The sequence below is a fragment of the Chamaea fasciata genome, unplaced genomic scaffold (assembly GCF_029207755.1).
Source record: "Chamaea fasciata isolate MVZ Bird 193981 ecotype frontalis unplaced genomic scaffold, bChaFas1.0.hap1 SCAF_5, whole genome shotgun sequence".
NCBI classification, from domain to species: domain Eukaryota; kingdom Metazoa; phylum Chordata; class Aves; order Passeriformes; family Sylviidae; genus Chamaea; species Chamaea fasciata.
Genome location: NW_027094090.1, coordinates 32,317,875 through 32,338,463, shown reverse-complemented (window position 1 = coordinate 32,338,463; position 20,589 = coordinate 32,317,875). Strand labels below are relative to the sequence as shown.

The 20,589-nt window shown below is 38.0% G+C and overlaps 1 protein-coding gene across 3 annotated transcripts in view; it reads left to right on the top strand.

Moving 5' to 3' along the window:
• TAFA2 (TAFA chemokine like family member 2) overlaps nt 1-20,589 on the top strand; it is a 201,890-nt gene that overhangs the window by 129,227 nt on the left and 52,074 nt on the right. For all 3 annotated transcript variants that reach the window (XM_066183157.1, XM_066183156.1, XM_066183158.1), the window contains one exon: nt 3,768-3,874. In XM_066183157.1, coding sequence (XP_066039254.1) covers nt 3,768-3,874 — 107 coding nt within the window. The remainder of the gene's footprint in view (nt 1-3,767; nt 3,875-20,589) is intronic.

The window sequence follows — 20,589 nt, the reverse complement described above, 5'->3', positions numbered from 1 at the left end:
CTCATGGAGTGTGCTTTGCAAAAGAAATCTTAGGGAGCAAAATAACAAATCCTCTGAATGTATTCCTTGCGTTATGGTGTCAGTGAAGAGCTGGTCACAACAGAGCCATCTCACAGTCAGCCACTGTCTGTTTGAATTATGTGGGTGACATCTTTTTGTTATATTTTGAATGTGTTCCTGAATCACAAAAGGAGCTATCTTTCTTTTTTCTTGCCTCAAAGCACATTGAAAAATTAACTCAAACACAGCAGACTTTCATGTCCTCTTTTGTGTGAAGGTGCAGACAATACCTTGGGTTTATTTCCAATATGTTGGGTTAGAAACTGAAGGAAATTTTTTGTTACACATAAAGCTCATGTGTAAAATTGATTTTCAGATGTAGGTGTTTCCTGTAGCATGGCTATTCTGTGTTCTGATCAGCTTTGGCTTATGTGGCATTATTGAAGGCTGGATGGATGACAGTGAGGGAGAGGTTCTGCAGAAAAGAAAAGAATAAATGTCTCAAAAAGAAAACTGTTCAGGTTAATATCTATAGTTTGTCTGTGGAGCTCTGCATTACCTCTAGTCAAAGCAGACATCATTTCAGAGCTTATTTGTCCTACTTAACACAGCCAGTTATGTTAGTGTAATAACAGTACTGAAATGGACTCAATTTTATTTCCTGGATGCACTTACTTGACATAGGTCAGGGTTGCAAGAGGCTAATAGTTGTTTCAGAGCTGAGGTCAAATGCTATCTAGTCCCAGTGTCTTCTCAGTGCTCTCTCATGGGCTCTTTTGCAAATTCATAACAAAATAACCAGCATCAGGGTTTCAGAGCCCAGGTGATAATGCATGCAGGGAGATACTGAGTGTAACTCGTGGCCTCTCTGTCCTCTCCTTCTTTTCTAGCTTTTAACTCACTTTGTTGATGATGTTCATCCATCCCAACCTCTCAGCTTCTTGGACTATAAACCCTTCATTTTCTGTTTCTAGGGCTGCATTGCTGCAGTGTGGTCCTCGTGTGTAGCAGGACTGCTCAGAGCAGAGAGCTTCACATCTTGTTTGTGCCTATGCAGCCTCTTGTCTGTCGTTGGACTCACCAGTGTGACAATGCACACAGACACTGGTCTGAGTCTAGGATTATATAGCATAATTAGTTTGAAGCTTAACATCATCTTCCAGCTTCTTCTATTTGAGCAGCTGTATGTTATGAATGCATTAACTGATCAGGCTTTTTTTTTTCTGTAGTTCTTCTGGTGGCCTCTGAACTATTAGTCCCAAACTAGAACAGCTACTTGCACTGATTTTGCTGTTTAATTATATCTATTCTGGGACTACTATTAGACACAGTTCATATTTTTGTCCTTCTAAAGGTTGATACCACAAATAACTAGTGCAGAATAACGTAATAGGCTTGTGGTTCAGAACATGGTGTATAGTTTTTCTCATGATTGGGAAGCCTGGAAATGGCAATGAGCCCAGATTTTCTGTGTCAAAGCTGAAACCCTTCCCTGACTTTGCAGGAAACAGTCTCACTCAGTGCTAGCTTGCTCCCTTTTGGTGTGCTCAGCTGCATGCAGGGGTTTGTATCTTCACTGTGCCGTGCATCCTGAGGGCTGCTGTTCTCAGGCAGAGAGGTTGGTTTTCTCTCTTTCCCCTGCCACTACTGTTTTTTCCTGATGCATTTGCATTTTCTGATGTGCATTAGCTGCCAGTCTTGCAGCACAATTAGGGAATCTGGCATCAGCAGAATACAGGAAGAAACTGTATTAGATTCAACTTGCTTTAATGGTGCAAGTCCCACTGGGTTTTGAGCAGTGTTATGTAGGTGAGGAAGAAAGATTTGATTTTTATGAGAGATGACTTGGCACCAGCAGCATAACAGGTGCAGTATAAGAATGTAGAGTGAAAGAGTTAATTCATATTCTTTTCACAGAGGTAGCTGTGAAAGAGCATATGCTGAATGTGCATTCCAGTCTCATTTTTTTTATTCTTATTTACAGTGACAAATAATGTATTTCCCTTTAGCTTTGAGTGGTTCATAAACCTGGAGCTGATGATGAATATGCAGTTTACACTCCAAAGGCTCTGGAATCAGTGCAAGAAGGCAGACCTTAGAGGGGTTCACAGCACACTGTGATCTCTGCTGTGATTATTAATCAGTCAGGCTTTCAGGGGCACATGCACCATCCTGGCTACAGCACTTGATTACTCCTCTCTCCTTTTGCTTGATAAATGTGATCTCTAAACCTCTAGGAAACATAATAAATGTGTGACTTCTGTAAAAGAATGCTGAGCTCTGTTTGGTCTGAATTCATGTTTTAAAGGGTTTGGCTCACTCCTCAGTAGGTTGTTAGTTTCAGTCATGTTTTCTTGCACACAGTCTGCTCATCAATCTCCTGGAGAGCAAGATTGGCAGTTCTGGGGGAAGTGGTCTGGTTTGAACTCTGGAAGTCATAAGTGGAGTTGTGGGATGTGTGTTGCCTTATCAGCATGTGGTGTTATATTTGAAAGAAATTTGCTGAAAGGAGAGGAATTGTTCTGAAGAAGTGGAAAATAATTTGGGACTTTGAACATATTACTGGTTAAATCTGTATTAGAGCAGTCTGTATTTCAGAGTTGGGGTTCCCCAAGATAGCACTCTATACAAGCAGAGGAAAAGAGATGCACTTGAATTCCTTTGGGTTTCTTATGAACATAATAGGAGACAAATGTGCAATCATAATGAAGCAATGCATTTTTTTCTACTCGGAAAAAGAACCTAGTTTCAGGCTTTACAATACAGCAACAATTTTGATCAAATTCCAGCTTTCCTAGAATAAATGTTTGAAATAGTTATCATTGTTCTCTTGACCTATCAGCAGAAACATGACCATTGCGTAGAGCTGTTTCATAGCCACCTCCCTTGGGTTCTTCCATAGGGAAGAAGTGAGAGAAGGACTCATTATTGTACCTCTTGCCACTCTCTGCAAAACTGTAATCCTTAAGCACTAGAGCCTACATGCCTGAACTTGTCTTTTTGGCAGGTGGAGGGGTATTTTGTCTTTGGAAGAGGTTACTGAGAAATAAGTCACGTGTTGTCTTGTGCGTGAACCACTCTGGTGGCTTGCTGTCACAGTAAAAACATCACTGAGCGAGATGAGGGAGCTCTGTGCAATTTCCCTTGGTGCAATAAATCAAATCTTTTCATTACCCAAAGGTAGACAGGAGAGAGGGTAGTGAGTCTGCCCTGCTCTACTTCATTTTTGAATCTGCCCTGCTCTTCATTGTTTCCAAGCCACTCAGGTCTTCCTAACAGGGTTTCTCTGCAGGACGATCGGTACACGGGCTGAAGGTCTATTCAAATCTGTTATTGCCTTAGGACTCGTGAGCACAATCCCGAGAGAGCTGCAATCCCAAAAGTTAAAAACACCTCTGCATGATCAGAGACAACTGCACTACCATGACTGGCTGCACACACAGTAGTGGAACAGCTCAGTTAATCAAAACCTGCTCAGAGATGCATGTGGTTATGAACACTGTGCTCTGAGAGAAATGGTGATGATATTGAATTCTCCTGGTATGTACTAGGGTGGAGGAACAGAGGAACTAGGTGGAGGTCAGACCAGGGAGGGAGGTTATGTTGTTGCTTTATGTACCTAATTTAGAGCTAAGCAGAATTTAAGACTTTAGGATTGTGAACTAGGCACATATAAAAACTTAGTCTATTCTCCTTAAATTAAGAACAAGATGTCTTTTTAAGAAACCTTAAGATAAATATTTAATTTTGTGTATTTTTGTTTTCAGGATGAATAAGAGATACTTACAGAAAGCAACAAAAGGAAAACTGCTAATAATAATATTTGTTGTAACGCTGTGGGGGAAATTAGCATCTGGGGCAAATCATCATAAAGGTAAGAAATGCTATTCTTTTCTATCATACTGTTTTATCTGTGGCCTCCAACAACAAATTCAGAAGGGTCTGGTTTATGCAACCTTTTCTCCTCATGTACATTTGTGTCTCCTGATACTGGTTCACTAATCAATATAAAGGAGTGGGAGTTTCCAATGGATAGTCTTTTACTAATTTATTGAAAGTTTAACTAATTTTGTAATGATGGTATTGTTGAAAAATGCTAAAAAACTGTGGTAAAATTAAAAAAAACCACACAGTGAATACTTTTTGTCTCATAAAAACAGTTATATCAGCAGATATAAATTATACAAATGAATTCCTGGAATAAACCCTAGAAAGAAACAAGTTGTAGTAACTTATATGATGCCTCTGTGTGTAGTTATCTACCAAGACTAACTTAATGGATAATGTGTATTGAATGAGATTGTTTCATCATAAAAAAAAGACTTCTGCTTCCAGTATTATCTGATTTCTATGCTTCACTCCTAACACCTGACCAGGAACTTTTGTGATAATGTGATATTTGTTTCCACTTGGTCATTCCAGCCCTTAATATGTATGTATACATACCAGCACAAGCTTAGATTATTTAATATTGTAAAAAGGTCTTTCGTTCACATGTGTGTTTCTGTTTACCCTAACACAAGGAACAAGCTCTCCAGAGTCACAAACTAATGCCTTCTAATATAACTTAAAATGTGATCTGCAGTATAAAAGGATTTTGAACTCCATTTCTCATTGTCATATACTGTCTGTTGGCTGTTTATTTGCTTATACAAAATCAGAATAAACTCTAACAATCTGGATGAAGCAAGGGTGGGACATGAACTTTATCACAAGCTAAGGAGTTAAACCCAGAGGAATGATTCAAAAAACCCTAGTTAGTTAATTTCTCTGGTTTCATGTACATTTTATAATGTTCACTCTGATGATGAGGATTTTATGAGCAGGTATTTTTATATATCAAGCTGCTAGGTATTTTTCTATTGTGTGAAGATACCTTTCTTCAAAATGCTCCACTGATTAAGGACTTCAGGACACAGAGGCAATTTCTGCAAAGTCTTACAAAAGTTGCAATTTGACTGCAGACAAAACATGATATGATGTGGTCCTGCAGGCCAGCAGGTGAGCGTCCTGCCAGACAAGAACAGCATCAATATGCTGATACTGTTTGCTCAGCCTTGTTCCCCCTCTAAACCAGAACACAGATTTCTGCTGTGGCTTCCCACTTTAGTTGTCTATTGGAAAAGAGCCAAGACATCCTGGCCTGCATTCAGAATTCTTTTGCTTTGATTATTTCTCTTTAAGCATCCAAAAAGGCGATATCCAGACCATTTTGATTCCATACACAAAGGCTGGTCAAGCTGTGTTTGCTTCTGAGGAATTCGAGCTTTGCCGAAGTATTAATGCTGTACTTTTTGGAAAACTGATGAGTAAAGCCTATCACCATGTATTTCATAGAAACAAATTATAACCATAAGGACTATTTTGGGATTTAGTGCTTCATAATTAAGAATAAAAACATCCACCACTAACTGGAGCTTTTCTGTGGAAGGGAAACCACAGCTAAACTATATCATTGATTATCTGGACAGTGTTTGTTTTTTTTAGCCTCAGCCTTAGAGCAGAGATAACTTAAGGAATTTTTAATTTAATTTTTTTAGGTGAAAAAAGAAAAGTGCATGGGCTGCCCTGAAAAATCAGATTATTAGCTTTAGGGACTTCGTTAAATTCCTGCAAGCTCCTTTTTCTTTAATTTGTATCTTTTCATACAAGAAAAGATACAAATTAAATGTTGTGCCTTTAACAAAATATATGAAGAAGTTTTGCAGGGAAAAATAATAATGAGAAGCATGACTTGAGAGTTTAATTTGGAAAAGTAGCTACTTTATTTGTTCAATTTCTTTTGGAAAGAAAAAATATTCAGAAAGCTTTTGGCCTGTGGATTTAGCTACACTCACTGTATATTGGGATTTAAAAAAAAAAAAAGGCAAAAAATCAGAGTTATGCAGCTCAATTACCATTGATTTCCAAAGATACTGAGAGTTTAAATTCCCATTGTGTCACAGAAAATCTTCCCCCTGCTCTCATGGCAAAAATGGAGCTAAGGTACATTGAAGGAGAACTTGACCCTGTTCACCTTTGCAAGGAGTTTCCAAATACTGAGAAACATGTGAGTTTTTTCAGCACTAATTATCCCTAGCATCATTAATCTTCATTTATAGAAGTCCTTACTAACGTATTGACATGACAAACCCTAATGACTTTGAAGGAACCCCTACAATTCCAAAAATCAATAATCTGCATTTAAAAAAAATCTTTACTTTCCTATTGACTTACTCATAATATTCACTAGTGCGCTAACTTTCAAACCCATCTCTTTTTAGAAAGTTATTGTTAAAGAAAAGAAAAAGTGCAAGAAGAAAAAGACCATCAGTGTGTGAAAAATTATTTAATGAGCATTCTGCTCTCCAGGCAGACTTCAGGAGGAATATAAACAGATGACTCTGACAGGTTATCTCTAGGCTGGTTGCACTTATTTCAGGGATATGGCACAAATGAAAACTCCCAAGTCAGCAGCAAGAAAAATAGAGGCCAAGGCGGGGCATGGGAAACCAGGCTTTGAGGACCAATTGAGCAACAGGGTTACAAGCTGGGATTTCAGATTATGTCTTCAGTGTGATGTGTGTGGGTGCCAAATCCACCCTTCTTTTCCTTGAGAAGTCTGGTTTGAAGAGACTTCTGCTCCCATTATCTTGACTGATGGTTGAAGTTTCATCATTCTGGACAGTAAGTCCAAGAGCTAAGAATGTTAAACAGTGTTTAAAACAACACAAATCTTGCTCTTTTTTTCCCTTCACACAGGATTAGGAGTTCTTCAGCGTGATTCCTTGCTGTGCACATACTTATACTCCATTTTTCTTGTCTTCTGTAAAAAAACCCAGTAACTCTGCTTTTTTTTTTTTTTTTTTTTTTTTTTTTTTTCATTTTGCTGTGAACCCTGATACCATGGTGACGGGTGCCTTACCCAAGCATGTGCACCTGAGAATCAGCTCACAGTACCAGAAACATTTGTGCTGCAGTAGCTACATATGAGGAGAGAGGCATATCAATCTCCAAAAGGATCTTGTCAAGTGTATGAGTCGAAAAACTGATAGAGACTAATCCTGATCCTCCTACACACTGCTAGAGCTTGGAAAACCAACAAACCTGTACAAATATGTAGTGTTTGCTGGCAGATATGGCAGGCATCAGTTCAGCATCACTACCTTTTTACTATTTCTGTCATAGGGAGCATGAATTGATTTGATGACCATTGTATCACAGCCCATGTTTAAGGTGTCAAATGTTGAACTGCTCCTTTTGAGAAAAAAAAATGCACTGATACTCCCTTACAAGCACTCCTTTCTATAGAATAGGCTACAGTGACACAAAATTTCTACCCTAAAATGAAAAATTCTTTCAAAAAGACATAAATCTATGAACTTTTTGATCACTAAGGTTTTTACATTGATAATGCAATAAAATATTCTAATTAAATGAAGAGTTCTTTTGAATCTAGTTTAATATTTCTCAAAGTACAAAACAATAAGTTCAACATTAATTTTATATTCCTGGGGGAAAAAAAAGTAATTTAAAAATATGGCTAATGATTAATGCGTGCATGCCAGAAGGAATTTGTTATGGAACCAGAAAACACTCTAGGTAGATAAGTAATTGAGTATTTTTTGACTTATCATGAAAAGTCATGATTTTTTTTTCATTTAAAAGTCACTCAGAAGCTGAATTTATTCATCTGATGCCTATCATATAGATAAACTAAACTATCATAAGTGATCCAGAATTGCTGCTCCTACTTTTCTGTGAATTTGCACTGAATTAGAAGTCTGAGAGAACATCTTTCTGTTCACAAGGAGATGATGAATTTTGGTTTCTCCTTGCAGAGGAGGAGCTGTTCCAAAATCCAGTTGAATGAAGGAGCCACTGAGTCTCTAAAGCTGGTGGTTAGGTCACCCTTCTTGGATGAGTCTGCCTTCCTCAGCTGCCTTGCTGAGGCAGGAACACTGCTGGCACCAGGGTTGTGATGTAGCCTGTACCACACTTGGCTGGAGTTTGGGAATGGGCATGACTATGAGAAGTAAGAAACTATATTCCTAATGTCTTGAGACTCTGTCTAGATAAGAATAGAGAATAGCCCTAATGGTTACATAGGAGATCTATGGAGTATTCAAACTTTCCCTAGAAATATGTTCATCATGAGGTTAGAATGGTTTAGTATGGATTTATATTTGTCCTTTCTGTTGAGGAATTTATACCATGTAGAAGACAGCATCCATGAGACAGAAATAGAGAGTGTTTGTATTCAATTTGAAAAACAGAAAGAAACCTCAGTGCAGAGGACAGAAATCAGATATAAGACATCTCTTCTTCCACCTAAGTAACCACTAGATAGCTACATGCTCCTTATTGTTTTCCTTCAAGTAAACCTGATTGGTAATGGCATTCTTTGGGGATATAAGATATATGGTTTAAACTGTGAGCTAAAGAGGGCATCAAATTCAGGTCTCCCAGTTCCACTATGGGGGCTCTAATATAAAGGGTAAGCAGATGCAGTACTGTTTTTTCCCCAGTTTGCACTTTTTTGAAGTTCCTGTACTGTAAGATTTTTTGAGTGATCTGACCCTGTACATAAATTCACCTTCTGGTTGTGTGGACCTGTCAAAGGACAGAAGAGTTGTTGTTCTGCATATTCCCAGGTTCTTTACTGGAATTAGAAAAAAAAAAGTCTAATATTTAAATGAGGGAAGTTGCAGGCATGTAGAGGAATGTGTGTGGATGGCTTAGGAGGCTGGAAACTGTGAGTAGGGTCTGTCAAAATACTAGATGGACACATCCACTCATGTATTATTTTTCTATCACTTGTGCTTCATTCAAAAACTCTTTTGTCATATTCATTGTCTCAAACATGGACCATCTTATCTCTTGTGGAAGTTTGGCCCAGAGATAAATTCTTTTAAATGAGTGCTTTGTGTGCAGCTTTCACTAACTGAATTCTAAGTGTAATTAATGTTTAAATATAGAAACAAAGGAAGATGATAATTTTTTCAGCAGGCATAGGCAAGAAAGATATTAGATGTTCTTATTATGTAGCTTGAGCCTGATTTGAAAATTTCAGTCATCAGGATCAGAACCTAATCCAAAAATTGCCATTTGCTTGAAGATAAAGTAGAACAGCCAGTCAAACACTTCTGTATCAGTATCTGTCACTGCAATCTGAAATGTTAATACTATGCCTGTTAGAATTCAGGAGATAACATTCCTTGGCCTTCTGTCAGGGTCTAAAGGAAAAAAGAATCTCTTTTTGCCGAGGTGCCAGAAGTTCTGTTGGTTCACTAGGACATGGGTGCAGAAATCATTGCAATAGTAGACCTGGGCCTATTTCTTCTCTGTGCTGCCAGCTCCATCACAGCAGAAGGCTGCCTTCATTTTTACCCCATTGCCACCATCACCTTGGCTGTGAATCTTGTCTGTCCTTGAAGCTGCCACTGAGTGACTAGTTCCAGTGTTGCAATGATGTATCTATCATGCATTTTCCCTTATACTAATCACTTGAAAACATTTCTATTTATATTTGGCAAGTAGTACGGCTTCTTGAGGTTTTTCTGAGAAAAGGAGAAGGACAGTTGTTTTTTTTTTGGGCCTGGTCTTGTAATCTCTATGCCAAATTTTTATTAACTTTCCACAAGCAAGTACCCAGGGTAATGTACTTAAATATATTCAGAATTTTATATTGGAGGAAAGAAGACTATTGCAAAAAACATTGTATTCTTGTAAAAGTTATATAGTTGATTTCACAGTTTCAAATTCCAAACTTTTTAATATTTCCATATATAGTAATGCTCTCTCCTTTAGATAACTGTCCTACCAATAAACTGTTTCTTTAGCCAATTTCTGTTTCAGAAGATTAAGCTTTTCCTATACTTCTTTGTTGGGAAAATACTGTAAGATCCTAAGACTGAAAAAACCACTGATAGTATACTTATTCTTTTGTTACTTGTTCCTATCGTGAGTAAATGTTGACACTTCCCTAATACTGGAATCAGACCCATTTTTCCAATTTCATATTCTTGGTTTCAAATTCCTCCAGTAGAGTTGTTATATATACTTCATACTTGTTATGTATAATTCATTCTACTAGAATTCTTTATTCTTATGCCTAGGAAAACAGAGTTACATTACATTTGCATGCTACAGTTTTTACTGAAATAACGAAAATAGTATGAAATAAATTGTTACGCAGTATACGCTCTTGAATCTGTTGATCAGAATTTTTCTTTTTTTGTTACGTGCTAAATTAATGTAGCACAAAGTAATATGTATTTCTGTTAGCATATTCATTTATTTCTATAAATAGCATATTTATTTCCATATTTAAATATTATTTTCTGGGCTTGCAGTTATAGTCTGAATTTTTCATTTGCCTAAATGTATGTCATGTCATAGAAAATGTCTTAAATAAACTTCTCCTTGGAGTCAAACAGGAAAACAATGGATGTTAGATGCAGCTGTGATCAGGAAGGAAAGGAAAGACTGTTTAGTGACCTGAAGACTCCTATCATACAACATGGAGCAGGATGCTGTGCCACAGCAAGCCAGTGGCATTGCTGCAGTTGCCTGTGCCCACTCCCCAGAACTTTCCCCCTTTCTGAAAACATTTTTACTCATTGAGTGTACTGGCTACACTGTCTTTAAAGAGGATCCTTCCACTATAGATATGTAACATAGGAGTTGTAAACAGCACAGTTGTTACAAAAATTTAAAGATAAATATCAGATGAGTATACACAAATAAACCTTTTGAGGAAATGTAATTTTCTGTCTCTATATAAATACCTAATGCTGGTAACAAGAGTCTACTGAGTTGTTCTGAGAACGTGAATCCTTATGTGCAGGAAAGCTCTGCATATATCTTATGGCTGAAGTTTCTGTGCTTGGAATTTGACATGAAATGTAGAAAAGGCTGTGTTTGGGTCTTCTGATGGCTTTGGAGCCAGTCTTAAATCTTGAGATATATTGGTCCAGAGGAAGGCAAGGAGGCTGGTGAGAGGCTTGGAAAACAAGCCATATGAAGAATGACTGAGGGAGCTGGGGTTGTTTAGCCTGGAGAAAAGGAGACTCAGAGGTGACCTTATCACTCTCTACAGCTTCCTGAAAGGTGGCTGTAGCCAGGTGAGGGTTAGTCTCTTTGTCCAGGCAGGAACTGACAGAATGAGAGGACACAATCCCAAGCTGTGCCAAGGGAAATGTAGGTTGGATATTAGGAAAACGTTTTTCACGGAAAGAATAATTAAGTACTGGAAAGGTCTGCCCGGGGAGGTGGTGGAGCCACCATCCCTGGATGTGTTTAAAAAAAGACTGGATGTGGCACTTGGTGTCATAGTCTAGTTGAGGTGTTATGGCATGGGTTGGACTCGATGAACTTGAAGGTCTCTTCCAACCTAGTGATTCTGTGATTCTGTGATATTGGACTGTCATGGCAAGTTTATCTCCAAGACCCTGAAATCAGCTTTCTGTGGTGGAGAAACCAAGCAAATTTTTCTCTGTGAGTATGACAATTTCATTTTTTCCTGTCTTTTCTTCTTTGGAGAAATACACCTGGGACTGTCAAACAAGAATATAATTGAAAAGAAAATCTGAATAGTTTACAGTTTCCTTTACATTATATTTTCTCAAAATTTAAGTTTTAAGATCATATAATTTTTATAAGTCAAATATGATGAGTCAATATCGTGTTATAATTAAAGTCTGATGCTTAGCACCATGTGTGTGGAACTACATGATCTTTAAGGTCCCTTACACCACAAACCATTCTATCCAGATGTGAAAAACTACTGTTTTCACAACCATCCAAATGGTTGGATTAGGACTAATTCTATCTTTAAAGTCAACATCTGCTTTCCTGTATGAAGGACATATATTGCAGTGCCAGTATTAAGTTTTTTTGCACTGTTCCTTAGGCTTTCGAATACAATGAACAATGACTGTCCATATGTGGGCATATCTGCTGCAAACCACATAGTCTGACTCAAAGGATTTCACATACTCAGATTGTTTGGTTTGTGCCTGAAAAAGCACATCCCATGTAGAGATTACTTCTGTAATATTCAGGACATATGTTAATCTAATTTTCATCTGTATTAATTTTCTGCTGATGATGTATAAAGACTGTGCCCTTCTCTCTTGACACTCTTCACTGAATTTACTCTCTAACAGTGTTAGTAATTGCTTGCACAATGTCGTGTTTTAGAACAGCTGTTCTTTAGTCATAGAGGTGCCAAGGAAACATTCAGAGGCAGTCAGCTTCTGGGAAGTATCCATAGAAAAATGTTTTCTTTGTTTTGGTTTTCAGTTTATAAAGTTTCTTTCTGAATAAAAAATTGAGTTCTGTTCACTGGAGGCTGAGGGAATTTACTGTTTTAAGGCTCACTGGGGCAGTCTTCCTCTGCAACAGAGAGTTAGAATTATAGAATGATAGAATTATCACCTAGGTGGGAAAAGGCCTTTGAGGTCACGAGACCAGCCATATAAGACTTGATGTAAATTTGTAAAATTTGTAATCATTTCAGAAGACAATGTATACATGTATGCATATGTGTGTAAGAGGTACAAGAGACTTGGATGAAAGAGGAAAATGCAAGGTCATCACTGATATAGCTTACATGGACTCTTTTAGTGAAGTTGAAATAGCTTACATGGACCATTTTTGTGTTTTTAAAGTGCTTATAATTTATTTATGGGAGTTTCACAAAATAGTGGTGATTTTCAAAACTAACTGAAAACTCAGGGAATTTTCCACATCTAGTTTTAGGCATCTCTTCTACGTTCTCTGAAACACCCTTCAGAGCTCATTCCTTTCAAAAAGTGAGAACTCAAGCTTTAAGTGTAAGTGTGAATACTTCCCTGAATTCCTATATCAAATAATTTGCAACCTATTGGACAGCTTCTGGAACTTTTGGAAAGTCTCTTAGCAGGAGGACTCAATTTGGAAGTTTTTCTTTTATCTGCCTAAAAGCTCTTCTCCTGTATCAGGGTCATAATGTCTGAATAAAATTCTAAAGATCTTATTTTATTTCTAATTTTCAAATAGAGTCTCATTTTGAAGTTCAGAAGCCAGTGAAATCTGGTCTGTGACAGATTTATTTATATTTGCATATCATCCTGCAAATGATACACATTTATTTCTCCTTGTTGAGCTAAAATACACAGAATCAGAGAATTGTTGGTGTGGGAAGGGACCCCTGGAGATCATCTAGGTTCAGCTGGAGCAGGTTACACAGTATCATGTCCAGGCAGGTCTTGAATATCTCCTGGGAAGGAGGCTTCACAGTCTCTCTGCACAGCCTGTTCCAATGGTCTGTTACCCTGTTATGATCCGATTTAAATAAAATTTTTAGAGAGATGCTTCTGCCTGAATTAAGGTGTAGATGAGACCATACGTTGAAGTCAATAGTATGGATTTTATTTAACAGTACATTTGAGGTAGAGACAGAGAGATAGAGAATAAAGAACTAGAGAAAGGTGGGGAGGGATCGGGTGTGAGAGAAAAATAGTGACAGAGGGCCAGATAAAGTAAAAAATGTCATCACTCCATGGTACCTGATAGTGTCCCATTGATCCACTTCTGGCCTGCTTGGTGGGTCCTATAAAACAGAGCTCAATGGATTAATATATGTTCTGGCAAAGTGGGAACCCCCAGGTGCCTCCTCTGGGGAAGACAAGTTTTGACACTGTCTCTTGCAACAGACTCTGGATCTGTTGTGCCACTTGGATCACGTGTAGTTCCCTGGTGCAAGGCCTCAGGAATGATCCTGGGGGGAGCTTTGGGAGCTTTTGATGGATGATGACACCCCCTCAGCAGTCCTTCACATGAATGCTCCATGAATGTGGCCTTTCCAGTGTGGGGAGGTTTTACATCTTAGCCAGTTCGTGTGAGGGAGGATAGATGTTCACTCCCTGTGACCAGAGGTTACTCCACACACCCAAAACTCTCCTCCTCCCCTGACCGAGGGGGAGTGTGTGCTAACCTGGCCTCAGCAGATGAGCCTGTGAGCTGTGGCCTCCCCCATCCTGAACTCAGGCAGAGATGATTTTCAGGACAGCTGCTGGGTTTAGTTTTCTTGTGGAAACATTCTTCTCCCTCAGCCTTGTTTACTTTTCTCTAGACCTGAGATAATTGAATGTACTATCACCTTTCTCTTATCTCAAGTGGCCTTCGGTGGCTTAACTCACAGTCCAAAGTTCCAGTCAGGAGACATATTCAGGGAGGGGTTGGGCAGTGGTTGAAGGTTCTTTGTACAGTTTTGCCATATTGTGCAAAAATTCCTTCATAACAATGTCTAAGCCGTTAACTGTAATATTTCAGTCTCTCACACTCACAGGAAAACATTTTTTCAACATATTCAGATTGAATTTACTGTTTCAGTTTCTGTTTGTTGCCCCTTGTCCTGGCACTGGGCACCACTGAACAGTCTGGCCCCTCCTCATGGCACCAGCCCTTAAGATATTTGTGTGCATGCAGAGAAATTCTGGTAGAACTGTTAAATTTGCAAAGAAATAGTAGTGAATTTTGACCTTCCCTTTGGGAGTGTGAAAGTACCATTTAACTGTGGCCAAGAAAACCCCACTTCTCTACTTAGAAGGGAGCAAAGCCATGGCATACTTACTGAAGGATGGAGGCTGGCTTGGGGGTTCAGGTGACAGAAAGTAGGAAAATCATAAAAGAGCAGTTTGCCTTGTGCAGCTCTCTTTTACCAGGCCGAGCAAGAATTCTGTCTGTAATGATGAGGAGGCTGAGGCAGGAGCTGCCAAATCTGTCTTGTTCTTTTTTCCCCATAGATTTGTATAACTCTTGTACTCAAATTGTTCTCAAGTAAGTGCAGTAGACTTAGAATTCCTCTTGCAAAATACTTCTGGCTTCAATATCAAGTGCCCTTGAATGACTGAAGTATAAACCTGAATGTGTGGGTTATTTTGGGTGAATGCAGAGGTGCAGAAAGGATGTACACAATAAAAGTGTTCTGTTAAGACCAGCACAAATCTTGGGTGCATTGTGTCATTGTATTTTTAGGTGCAAGTTATTAGAATTGCTTCAGCTGAGTCTGTGCTCCAGAGCTGTGAGTGAGAGGAGAGCTGTCTGAATTACTGAGACGGTCAGAATTGCTCTGGATCCAGGTTTTGAACCCAAGGCTATGTATGTGTCTGATGAGTGGTGAGCAAGGACGAACCATTTCAGCCTGTAGTTCAATCTCAGTGGATAGAACTGATCATAGAAAAGACCAAAATCATCATTAGATTCCTTAGTGAGATGAAAGAAGGAGGAAACCCCAAGTTTAGTTTTAAAAATCAGACAGCAGAAAGTATTGTATCTGTGAAAAAAAAAGAAGATATTTCTTAAGTAAAATACTTATTTAAAACTTTGTTCAATTTTATTCTATTATGTAAATGAGCTACTGATAGAAAAAAATATTACTAGTGCTAAACTTTCATCTAAGATGCATTGGCATGTGTCAGATTAACTGTGGAAATTTTGTGAAATGGAACCCAGAAGGTGTGCTAACTGCTACACACCACGGAGTGGAAAGTAAATATATATCCAGTGAGTGAATATTTGAGAAAAGAGGCATCTGGAAGAAATGGGATTTTTGGATTCTTAATTGCCTCATTCACCCCAGAACATCTGCCAGAGATATCAAGAGCAAAAATGACTATATCTGAGAGAAGATAAAAGTTTAAATAAGGAAGAAGGAAGAGTAATTTTGTGCCATCTTGTTACACTGCTGCACACTGTGCATATGGAAGCTGTGTAAATATCTTTTTTTCATGCTAGTTTTGGTTAAAAATTGTCTTAGGAGAGTTAAAATGCTTTTTACTATGTCTACCTCTACGTCTACGTCTACGTCTACGTCTACGTCTACGTCTATGTCTATGTCTACCTCTACTACTACGTCTAGTCTACATCTGTGTCTGTGTCTATGTCTGTTTATCTTTTGAAAACCTGTGAGTATCCAGAAAATCTCAATTATGGAAATTAAATGGCCCATATTTTCTCCTTCATTGTAACAAAACACTGTATCCTAGAAAGTGTTGCAGAAGACAAAGAGCATCCTGCAGAGGTTGTGCCCTAGAAACATCTGAGAAAAGAATTTTACCTTTCATCCTCTTTAGGCCACTCCTGTTCATAGTATAGTTTAGATGATCACCTGTCCTGGAAATGTCTCCTGGGGGATTGCAGGAATGAAGTGCACTCAGGCCCTCTGCCTAGTATTAGGGAAGAAGAGGGGATCAGATACAGACAGCTAAAAAGTGGGGAATTAGGAGGAACCCCACTGCCCAGGGCTCAGTGGTCTTGTCTCATGACTTTCATAACTTTTCAGTTTTTGCCCTGCAAATTGCAAGATGCAAAGAAATTTAAGCACAGAACACATTTTCCACCCTTCTTCTCTCACAGCATCACTATCATTAGGTTTTCTTTGGTTTTCTCTGATTAACAGCTCATAAAAAGGAACATGACTGAAGAAAAGAGCATAGCCACCAGAGAGGTGGTAGGTATATTCTGCTTCACAAGTGTGCAATAAAGTAAATTGTTCAGTACTTTTCTTAAGTGCTAGAGAAAAAGAAAGAGCTTTTAAACTGATTTAATTTTAATTTTTTTTCCAAAAAACTCAAAAAAGAAACTAAAAGGAGCACTGCATATTGTTGCCTATAAAAATGCCATAATCTAGAACAGCTGTTTCTTATTTGTAGAAATATAAAAAAATGTTCAGAATCAGTCAACTATCTTTAGAAACAGCAAAGCACAAAAATATTTTAATTAGTTTGGACTAAGACCTCCACTGATAGGATATAAACTATTTTGTTTGTGTTAAAGGTCTTTAGAGCTTGACTTTTCAGTATTTCTTTCTGAAAGTGAGAAGAAAACTAAATTAAAATACTCTGAATGGCATATGGAAATCATACTCTTTTTTTGCAGTACATGTGGTTTATTTAATCACAGGCGATATTTTAGATGCATTATTTTTTCATTTTTCTGAAATAAACAATGCTAGTCTGTTTAGACAATAGGACACTCTTGACAGTAATTACTGAAAGTATTTTTAAAAATAATGATTTCACTGAAGGACATATATTTCTCAACTCTAGGTTTGTTTCTATTTTCAAATATAGATTAGCCTAATGAACATTTTTAACCTATATATGCAATAAATCCTGTGAAGAGCTCCCATTTCAAACTGTCATACTAAATAATGGTGTATGGGGGGAAAAAAAAGAGTAAAAGACCCCACTAATCAGACTATTTTTGGCTGCCAGAAAAGCTCTCCTAAAAATCTATCTTTAGAACAGATCTGTAGGAGTGATTATAAACTAATTTACTTTTCTGCTGGGTGCTAGTAATAGAACAGTCTACAGTTAAGCAGCATTATGACCCACACTAAAAATGTAGAAAAATGCCAAGTTGTGGTTTATCCTAATAGAGTCATTGTAAAAGAGGGATGTTAAACTATAAAATATCACTCAGTTTTTCATAACAATAATCGTTAGGAGGTAACAATTTCAATAGTTTTTAATGATGTGGGGTTTTTTTTGGCATTTAGTTTTTACTTTATTTTATGAAATTCTCCTAGGTTTATGCATAAAAATTATGAATAATTAAAGAGAAGATAGATGGAAAAGTGAGATCTCTTTCTTACAGACAACCTGGAGAAAAATGCAGAAATGTTATTTTACAGCTATAAAATGGGATTTAAAAGCTCCAGACTATTTTTGTGCCCCTTTATTAATAATACAATTAAGAAAAAAAATCGGTGATGTGTTTTAAATCCAGAATGTCTGAGTCCTCTAAGTTTCTCTCTTTTTTTTTTTTTAATTTTTAAGTTTTTTTTTAATTTGAAAGAGAAAGTTTGCTGTTTCAAGAGAACTTTGAAAATCAGTCTTGATTTGCTACTGCCATAACTAGTAAAGTTTTGAAAGCCCCTGAAATAAAAAACTAGGGGAGTGTGTTTCTGCCTCTAACTCAAGTGTTCTATTATACTCAAGTGGGCCCACTTCTGCTGGGTCCTGGCAAATGTCATAGATCTTAAAGTCCAACTTTACAGAGGACAAATCAGTGGATATATTTTAGCTTGGTTTAGTTATACATATATATTATGATTCTTAGAGCAGACATGGTCATTAAAGAGCACTGATCTCTGTTAGGCCTGTTTCAGTTTTGTGTCAATGTCAGATTCCGATGAGAGCAGTCTCATGGATGAAATGACTAACCAGGGATCAAGTAGTATCTTTCCTGGAGTAGCTGTTTTCCTTAAGGAGGAATCTAACCTGCACACTTAAAATTTGGGTAATACCTTCTGGAGGTGCTTGTTTCTCTCGCTGCATTGATTATACAGAGATGTCCAGCTTAGATTAGGCACTGTAGACATCCTGTGTATGGTGATGTGTCTTTGGTTTTGTAGAGAACAGTTGAAAACCCACTCTCATTATTGTAATAATAATATAGAAAATTATGCTATAAAGATTTAGAAAGTGAATAATAATGTCAAGATACATTGTTGTATTAAAACACTGGAGACACTTGTATGCCCTAGATTGTATGTTGGTATGCATATGTATAGTACTTGAGAAAAAAATAATTGGGGACAAAATTCCTGCAAATCTTTCTAGTTTGCATGTTTGGACGCTGCTCTGCACTGTTTTGGGGGCTCTGAACCATGCATGAACTGCTGAAATTTAGTTTCTGTCCTATCAGATGACAATATGTTCATGTAATAGTATATGTGTGTTTCTAGACTCTAGAAACAACTGTATGAGAAAGGAAAGGTGGATGAGTACACAACTCCCTGGGAGAAAGGAAGCAGAGAATCAGAAATAATCAGATTACATCTGTCTTATGCAGCATGTTCATTACAGTAAAAATCCAAGTAAAGAGCTAAACAAATATCAGAGTGGTTGTGTGTGAAACAAAATGAGATTCATAGTACCTATGTTTACTTTTTTATTGTGGGTCTAGTTCCTTAGAAATTATAGGTACCCAGTCAATATAGAATTCCTAGACAAGGCACCACTTTCCACATAAAGAATTAGATGTTAAAAAAGGCTGTCCCATTGAAGTTGGGAAATGCTGACTTATTCTGCTGCATCTTCAGTTTCTGACTTCCTCATATTTTTATTTTATTTTACAATGATCTGCTAACTACAGCTGCATCTGAAGGATATGTGCTAGGATTATTCTGAAGATTTCCCTGACTTATGAGCCCTGTAAAGATAAAACTCCTGCTAGATTTCTGTATGTGATCAGACAAGGTGTTTCATGAATGGCATTTTGTCAAATCCTCTGGTGTATTCCCTTGCTGTTCAGCTTTCAAGGTGGTGAATTGAAGGGGAAGGCAATTCTTTTTCGGGTTTTGTGACAATCTTCCACATGCTAAAGAAGATTACACTTGGCTCCCTTCATGGCATATCAGTGCTGTGGACCTGGACAATTATTTAACACTCATGTATTTTTTCTGGTGTACGTTTTAGAACTAAAGAAGAAAAGATATTTTGTTGTGGGGAAATGTAGATGTAAGGAATTGTGGGTAGTCAGTTATTTCCCCGTTACAATTTCATCTAACCTTGGAAAGAGGCAGCCCTATGGATATTTATAAATAGTCTGCTGTCATTTTTGACACATTTTTAGACACTGGCAGACAAATACACTGCACTACAATGTATTGTATGTGGCATTCAGCTTTGCACTTGGGACTTTGAAACAGTCAAAATAGCCCACAGATAACAACTGCTACCCAATCTCAGTTATTTAACTAAAAACCACACTTCAGTGCAACGTGAGGCCTGAGGTTTTGAGGTTCTAATGTTAACCTCTGTGAGGAAAATCCTACATTACAGTAGTAAGAAGATCAAAGAATATGCAGTTGTATGTGCAGTAGGTTGTTTGCTTATTTGTCTTCCTCGCAAGTTCCTGTTGGTGAGTTGCATTAAAATTCAAGCATTAAATATTTTTTTTCTTTTAGATTTTGTATCTCCCAGAAAGCCAACCACTCTCCTTTTCCCCCTTCACTTCCACAGCGGTGAGAAAGATGTGAATGCCTCTTTGGACTCTCCTTTTGGCATGACCAGTCCCTGGCACTCACATAACATCTTGGATAGTGCCTCATTCCTGGCACCTGCAGAAGCATTGCTCTGGCTCTTGTGGCAGAATGATGGGTCCGGGTGTTGGATAGCATGGCAGAGGAGGAGCTGTGGGGGCTGGACCTGTTTGGAAGCTTGCCCTGAGCACCAGCCCCTTCACCAGCCCTTTCAGCAGGAACAGCACAGTGCAATGAAGAATATTTTGCCTATGGTGATAGGCTTCTCTCTGCGCCATGGCAGAAGGTAGAGTTGCTTGGCCGATCTGTGAGTCTCATATTCAGTGCAGGAGGCTTGACTTCTATAGGGTAATAGAAAATTAGTTTACTTATAATTTGCTTTTATTTAGCTCCAGGTGTACAGTCCCAGAAAACTCATGTCCAAGAGCAGCCCAGCAAGCTCTGCTGTGCTCTGTACTTGTGTCCCAGCAGTGGTTTAGTGCCACAAGGTGCCTGGGTTATTTTGTGGGTAGGCAAGAAAAAGGATCCTGAGCTGAGCCGGTGTGGCCTCTTACATCCCTGTGTGTAATGTA